Raw genomic sequence first — 8,460 nt, forward strand, 5'->3', positions numbered from 1 at the left:
CAAGTGATCGTACCAACAAAGGCAATTTTAGCCCGGAAGGGGGGTGTCAGGTAGATAAAAGAGACACACATGCACACGTTGTAATACCTATTGTTACATGAACACACAGACGGCCAGTCACAGAAACTTATCTCCTGTCTGATACTGGGGTAGAGAGGAGGAGGGAATATCTTTCTATGATATTCTATGAGATATGAAATACAAAGATCTTAAGTATTTGTCAAGCTGTGCCAGTAGAGCAAAGCACTGCTTGATCTGCAGACCTTGATGTATCACTGCTTTCTCCCACTCTTATTCCAACTTGCAGACTCCTTCCATCCCTTTATTTCCTCCCTTTTGTCTCCAATTGTGTTTCATCTTGAACTCTTGAGAGCATTTTAAACCACTCAATGTATAATGTATCTGTGAACTTGGGGGTTCTGAACATCTTGTTCTGTGCAGCAGCCTGAAACATTTTGTATTACAATTTTTGTTCCACCATTTGAGATGATCTTTTAATTTTCTTATAAAAGGAGACAGAAAAAGAGACTCTGTGGGCTGAGCTGTCAGGGGAGCAGTCCAATTAAATGTGTTTTTTATCTTTTCCCTCTCATATCCATATGAAAGACCAGTCCTGTGTAAGATGCACAGAATGTCCCCACTGTGACTGAGGGGTGAGTCACACTGTCTTTATATGTGTGTGAAGTCTTTCATCTGGGGTGGTCTGCTGACCGGGACGGAGGAGATACATGGTGACCTGTACTAAGAGGCTGGTACTGACTGATACAGTCATTATCACTCGCATACTTTCTCAAGCATGTACCATACTGGGTGCAGGGCAGCTCTTCTGAGACATGAGGTACTCACGCAGTCACACACACACACACACACACCTCTTTGTCTAGCGACTAACAATAGACAGCAGTGAGGCTTAAGATGCTCAGACTGCTTCAGCATCAGTCACAACAGTGCACATTCCCCTGCAGCACATCACCATCAGTGTCGTGTTTACACCACAACAGCACAGCATAAGCCCCTTCGTAACCACATCTGTCCTTCAACGGGGACAGAAAAGAGATGTGACAAAAAAGTAAAGACGAACTCAAGTGTGGTAACCTGAGCTGGATGTATAAGATATGGGTGACATGTCGCAGCAACAGCCAGGAGCCGAATTCACCACCAAGACACAAACTATATGTGCTTTTTTTGTTCAAGCCATTTAAAAAATTATTATTATTTTTTTTAAACATGACATTTTTGACTACAAACGCAAGGTTTCCTGCAATGTTTTATAGAGGAAAAGGGCATAGAAACCTTTAAAAAAAAAACTGCTGTCTTTGCACTAAGAGATAAACACAAACATAAATTAATTTGTGTTTTAAAAATTCACAGATAATACAAAAACTGTTACCCTATTCTTAAAAGAGAGTTAATTAACAACCCAAACTGTCTCATCAGCCTCTGTACAATGAGTTAATTGAGCTCCAGCCATATGAGCTCTCAAGACAGTGACTCGAACAATGGAGGAATCTTCTGGGGCCTCTTGAATATCCAAACGCTATTTCTTGCTGGAAACCTGCGACAACATATTTCACCACACTGTGGTTGGCTTTAGTATTGGAACCACTGGACGACAATTAAAACAATACCCTGGAGTGTACATGTTCATTACACAACCACACGAGGGACATTCCAAGAGGGATTGAGGGCATGAATAGATGTGAATGGTGATAGATTCATTTGTATGCTCGCTGGCTGGCTGGCAGGCAGTCAAGACCCACTCCAGAGTTGGGATCAATGAGAGAGAGAGAGGGGGAGACTAGGACTGGTTCCCATTCAGGGTACCGTGGTGTTGTCTTTGAACAAATACACACTCACATACACGCACACACAAACGGAGGGAGCTCAGTAAGGAGTCTCTCTTTCATGCAGATCTTTTGTCTCTCAGTAATGTCTGGTATGCCGGGATACAGGCTTTGCTCAATGACCTGATTTCTATGGGGCTGCTGAGGCACTGCCTTGTGTGTACATGTGTGTAGTGTATGTGTATGTGTGTGTGTATGTGTGCATGTTTGTGATCATCGGCCTGCAAGCCCTTCCTTTGGATAAGACACAGGACTTAGCCGGGCAGACGGACACAGACTGAGACAGATCCAGCCAATAAGAGGGCAGGAAACACAGAAAGACACACACACACACACACACACACACACACACACACACACACACACACACACACACAGAGAGATAGCCTTGCATGAAATAAACAAAAAGGCCCAGAGTTCCCATAGTGGGCAGACAGACATAATTGGGAGAGGAAATATTCTGTGGTGAAACTTGATTCGAGTCCGCACAATAATTGCAGCAGTTATTGCAATAGATGATTGTTTTATAGGCCTACCAGTTGCAGGATATTTGAAAACCCAATATCCATGCAAAGTTTATCTAAACTAAGTATCAGTTTTAAGGGGAGATGTTTAGGATTCTTCATGTTGGAGAAAAAGACTGCAGAGCCTTTTTGAAGCCTGTAAACTCCGCCTACCTTGTCTCTGTATGAAGATCCTGAGCAGTGGATGAGCAGTTGACACAGCCTTGCAGAAGTTGTCGTCGTTGTTGATCGGCAGCAAATCACCGTGGATGTCAGCATAGCCAATCATCACCTCCATATTGGCGATGCGGTGAATGTGCAGAATGAGCTTGTAAAACTCCTCAAACTTGCCGGGCTTGATCCGGTCCACTGAGAACCGGCGAAATTCTGCCCCATACTGTGGAGAGAGGAAGATCAAAAGAGAGAGGCCATTAAAAAGGGACAGTCACCGAGACATCCAAACAGGAAGAGGAAACCAGGATATCCGACCTCATGCACTTATCTGAACCATCTGACTGACACACATAAAACTAACTGCTGAGGTCTGTTGCAGTCGCAGTCATGAACTTATGTAAAATACGGCACAGGGAAAGCTGTTTCTAAGAAAAACACAAACTGAAACAGCTGTCATGCTTTGCAAAACTAGTCATGACAAAACGAGAGCAATATCATTTTGAAACATTTGCATATTAGACTCATAGAGGACTAATAGAAACTAGAGCTGCAACAATTTGTCAATTTGACTGAGTTAAAAATTTAAGTCATCAACTTTAATTTAAAAAAAAAAAAAAAAGATTTGACGGTTCAAGGTTCACAAATGCAAGAATATGTTAATTTTTCTGGTCTCACACTGTAGTAAGTTTAATATTTGGGGATTTTGGACTGTTAGTCTGACAAAACAAGACATCTGATCATGCCACCTTGGCCTTAGACAAATTTTTAAAAGCCTTATATTGAACAGACGGACACAACAGTGGTATCAATCTGCTCATCTAATGCTAGTTAACTTAATTTATTGAGCTTTAGAGCCGTTTTCACTCCTTTGCGAAGTGGCTCCTGGCTGTAGCTTCACATTTGGAGTACAGATATGAGAGTGGTATCAATCATCTCATGCTACCATTTCCAAGAATTCCCAAAACGAGAACTATTCCTTTAGTGCGTGTGACTGTTGTTTATGTCATCCACTGACTAAATTGATCACAAGACGAAATACATCAGGATCAGGGTGGCTAACCACCTCAGCTACACAACGTCTGGTGGAAAGTCTGTAGCTTTGTCTAACACTGCACGCCAAGATCACATCATTACAAAAACAAATGTCAGTCACACATCACACTAACCCAGAAAACAGCAGGAAAGAGGGGGGAGTGCTGTACAATAGAACAATACAGGTAGATGAGTAAGCTATCTCAGAATATATAGAGGACAGTGGCAGGCAGCCCCGCCTCCCACCCACCATTTGTGCCCAAGAGCATAGACTTGAACAATTGTGCTACAGCTTTCCCAGCTAGGTCACCAAATTACCAATGAGAGCACGGCGGAGGGTCACGCTGGGGTCATCATGTGACTCATAGACAAGAATGGACTTGAGGAGGAGAGATACAAGTGAGGCACAAAAGCACAGCTCGATAAACCACAACAGCAGACGACTGCTGTAGCGCTGGTGTCTGAATCACAGTGGTAATTTGTAGACTAAGGTGCTTTTTGTTGCTGCAATCATCAGCTCACAGCGGAGGGAAGCTGACAGCAGAGGGGAAGAGTGGAGAGATGATAGTGGGGCTGGAGGAGGAGGAGGGGGGAGAAAGAGGGGAAAACTGCTGACAGACTACTAAAGGAGAGTAGCTGTGTACTGACTGGGAGGAGAGAAAGAGATCGGGGGATACATTAACCAGCTCTGTAATCAGAAGTAGACCTACGAATTTATGAGGAGGCGTTTGAGGAGACTAGGGGGATGCCAGGCGGGTGTGTGGTTTGCTGCCACATTCACTGAAGGCACCAGAGGCACACATGCGAACCTGCATATTAGAAGCGTGACACCCAACTTGTATTCTAGCTAATATAACTCAACCTACATACGAGGACAACACAAGAAGTTGACAAACAGGTTTGCCAGTATTCAGTCGGTGCACTTAACATTTTGGGAAAGTGAAACTGACACATGAATTAACTGTGATCAACACTGTAAGACTTCAACACGTTACGCTTGACTTACAAAATAATAATGATAATACTAATGATTACACTTCTGCATATCAGCGAGCGTCCGTCACTGCTCTGAATCTGAATGTTCTCTCGTGGGCGTGCCTCGTGATCAGTCGGAACAATCTGTTTTCACAAGCAGAACTCGGCCCTCCGGTAATGAGCAAGTCTGAACATGGCACGATTAATCACGGCCCTCCGTGCTGAACCCAAACCTAAGAATAAATCACTACAAACGTGACATCACCTGTCCCCCTGGCCTATCAGGGCAAAGAGATGTCAACAGGTTGAAACTTGTCTGGAGACTCCAAACTCTGACAACCTGGAGAAAATGGAGGATAACTAACTTCTGTCTTTTGCCAACACTGGCTTTGTCCTTACCTAATACTCTGTAAGTCAGAGACAACTCCCCAAAGAAATCACTTATATGGCATTTTAATTAATAAACATTAATGAATAAATACGCAACATCTTCAAAATGACTCATGTTAACTGAGACTATGCTCACAAGGTTTCCAAAGATAAAAACTACTTGAAAATCTGGATAAATTAAAGTCAGGGCGGAGGGAGTAAAACAACCCAACCCCCTACATCCCTACGCTCTCTCTGTGTCGCTGATAAGAGCTTTAAGTGAGTGAAACCAGCTCCTGGCTGAGGCTCCGCGACAGGCAGCCAGACACCTCCAGTGTTATCCGAGATAAGCTTATCATTGGAACAGTTTCCCCTGAGAACACCAAACGCTAACCAGTGAGAACCAAGGCACATAACGTGCACCACACTCAAGTACACACTCACACACCAGTGTCACTCCGATCTAGTGAATCTGAAGGCCGAACTTCAACTACTGTTTGGCAACATTTTCTTTAGGACTGAAACTTTTTTTTTTTTCTTGCAAAGTTTGTGATTGATTTCTTGAGCATTGACAGGTTATGTAAGGCTGTATGGATGAGCTGAGTACCCTAGTTCTTGTGTCTGCGAGGATCCTCTTTCATCCAGGTTACAGAATATCCGTATGTGCCGTATCAAGGGCATCTGGACTTTCTGTAGATTTCCTTCTTAGTTTCTTTCCAGGACATATACCATTCTCATGAGAAGCTGGATTCAATGAATACAAGGGCGGCAGGATTGATTATTTACATCTGCATTTTCAGACTAGTTTTCCCCCATCTGCAAGTCTTACTTTGAAGAACAAATTATTGTGCACATTTCAGGAGGCATTTCTGGGTACTGCTCCAGATTTACTGCTTGGTATTTATGCCTTTTTAGCTTGCAACACATGACATGCAGTAGAGCTAGATGCGGCATGTTCACGAGATTTCTATTGTTATTGTTCTCAAACACTCGGAGAGAGACTCAGCAGTAGTGGAGCTACCTGTTTGTTAGGACATATTGTTAGTATTCAAATAGTAGTCAGATGAAACTCCTCAAAACAAAAGTTGCACCAAGTGACGCAATAAGAGCGATGAGCTATATCTGATCCAAAAAGGGAAACATGTGACGTGGTACAACAGTGACTCAGCTCAGCGGTGATGACGATGGTGAATCTGCCCGTTCCAGCCACGCAGCTTCTCAGCCGTCAGTCCCACCCTCAAACAATCTCTGGTGGCCACAAAGTGCCCACTCCTGTCCCTGTGGGACAAACACGAAACCCGGCCCTGCGTCAAAACAAAAACACTGCTCCTCCCTGATGCTGTGTGAGCATCCTAGGATAGACGCTGCCCCTCCGGTCTTTACACCCACCATAAGTGTCTCTGCTGTCCCTCTCACAGCACTCCCAGGTCACTGCCACACTGAAACTGGGCTGCCAATACTGAGAACGAGGAGACGTCTGGACATCATGAGTCACCTCTTGCAGCATTTGCCCCATCACACTTCGGCATGTCAGCTGTGACTCAGGAGCTGATACTTCATGTATGTGCAAACACACTTGTGTGTACACACATATGTAGAAACACCACTCCGGACTGTCATCACCTTAATGGAATTTAGAGAAAAATGTTGGCTCCAGGAAGTCCTTGAGAGGCCGTGACAAAATTAGAAATGGTTCTCATTTGTTCACTTTGTGCTCAGGATTGGACACAGTAGCTCTCCATGTGTTTATCTGGGATGATTTTCATTATGCCTACATGGTTTGTAAAAAACTGTCAATTCCAAACTATTAAAAGCAAAACTTTTCTTAGACTGCAGACAATTAGCAGTCATGGCAAAAAGATCCTAAATGTCTTCTGTGGCTTTAATGTATTTGATGAGGTTTGACATTGAGAATCTGGATGTGATGTCTGTTCAAATACCATAAGTGGTCTCCGTTGCATAAGCCTAACATTTGTAGATATCTGCGGGCTTTTACAGCCCAACTTAATTCACGCACCCATCAGCCTCTCACCAACCACCCCAAACAATCGAGTAGGCTGAAACTATGTAGCACAAACCCAGCAGTGACAGCAGCAAATGTTCCAAAAACATCCGATTCAACAGATACAGTCTCCGCATTGTAACAAACACTAAAAGCTTGTTGAGAAACAATGTCAAACCAGTTTTTCCCCCCATCAGCTTCGTGTCAGAGAGGGAAAGAGCCAAATCAGCACTACACTATCTGCATGGTCGGAAGTTAAGGAGAAAATGCAAATTACAGAAAATGTGCACAAACTGGTGCGTTCAGATCCCGTTCGGTGAACTAGATGAAATCTTTGACACTCGGAGGAGAAAATACGCGTCTCTAGCTGCAGACCGACCAGCTCCAGCTCCGCTCCGGGACGGGACGAGCATGTGAACTCTTCATTTTTTCCCCTAAACCCGCTGTTTGGAGCTGGACACTGGCTCAGCACTCACCTTGCTTTTCACTTCCACGGCGTTACAATCCGCAAGTCGCAGAGGTTGCGACTTATTAAAGCTCCGATTCATTATTTTTTTGCGGTTGCTGTTTTAAAAGAAAAAAAAAAAAAAAAAGTTCAGCCGCCTTTGCCCGCAGAAAGAGGGGCTCTGGTCCCGGGGTTTCTGCGAGAAAAAAAAAAAAATCCTTGTGCTTCGTCTCTGGTGGAGAGGTTTGTGTTTTCTCTCGTTTATTTCACCTCCTGGAGTTTCTTTTGACGCGCTCCGCCGGACACAAGCGAGGACTTTCCCGGAGGACAGGAGGTGAGCAGCTCGCCGCGTTGACTTGGGAGTGTGAGTTAAGTTTTGAAATGACATCAGCCCTCCTAAAAAATGGGATCCTGCGAGGCCTTCACTTACCGCTCGTAATCTCCGGCTTCCTCGGTCGCGGCTTCGCTGCAGCAAGCAAGAGTTGCTGTAATACAACGCCAATTAAAAACCCAACGCACGATGAAGACTACAGGTGATAATCTAAATTGGTTATGTAGTCTGAATGCATTATGTGGTTTATCTAAATAAAACACAGCAAGTCTTTAAATTGTCCAACTCTCCTCCATCACTCTTTAAGGTAGCCCACTGTAGTAAAGATAAAAAGGAGTCTTTAGATGGATGTGGACTACAAGGTTGAAAATAGCTTACATTTGTCTTGGTCGGCCAATTAATCAATACCAACAAAGACTAATTACTCTTCTCCAGTACTGTCCGTGCTTTCTTTTGCTCGTTTATGACAGTTTAGTAATAGGTGTAACATTTCCGACAGCCTCTGAAGGCGGCACCATGCACCCTGGTCCTCCGATGCGCCAGAGGACGCATTTCTCAGCACAAATGTTTTCACTGATGTAGTTTAAAAGGCCAGATAGTTCGTTATGATGGTCAATTGTGGAAACTGGGATTAAGTACAGCTCCAAGAGCCACATCAATCTTATTTACAGTTATATATTTATTTTAGTTATGTATTGCCACAAATCTCTGCAGGACAAATTTTCAAACTGAAATGAAATGTTTGAGAGAGACAGAGCGATACACAGACATCATCATCACTGTAA

General features: G+C 43.7%; 1 protein-coding gene across 1 annotated transcript in view; it reads right to left on the reverse strand.

Annotated features, from left to right (window-relative positions):
• pard6gb (par-6 family cell polarity regulator gamma b) overlaps window positions 1-7,447 on the reverse strand; it is a 30,558-nt gene extending 23,111 nt beyond the window's left edge. Inside the window, exons 1-2 of the mRNA XM_070846585.1 lie at window positions 7,376-7,447; window positions 2,522-2,744 (exon numbers count right to left, since the gene is read on the reverse strand). Coding sequence (XP_070702686.1) covers window positions 2,522-2,744; window positions 7,376-7,447 — 295 coding nt within the window. The remainder of the gene's footprint in view (window positions 1-2,521; window positions 2,745-7,375) is intronic.
• Between the last annotated feature and the right edge of the window lie 1,013 nt (window positions 7,448-8,460).

The sequence above is a fragment of the Pempheris klunzingeri genome, chromosome 16 (genome assembly GCF_042242105.1).
Source record: "Pempheris klunzingeri isolate RE-2024b chromosome 16, fPemKlu1.hap1, whole genome shotgun sequence".
Lineage (NCBI taxonomy): Eukaryota > Metazoa > Chordata > Actinopteri > Acropomatiformes > Pempheridae > Pempheris > Pempheris klunzingeri.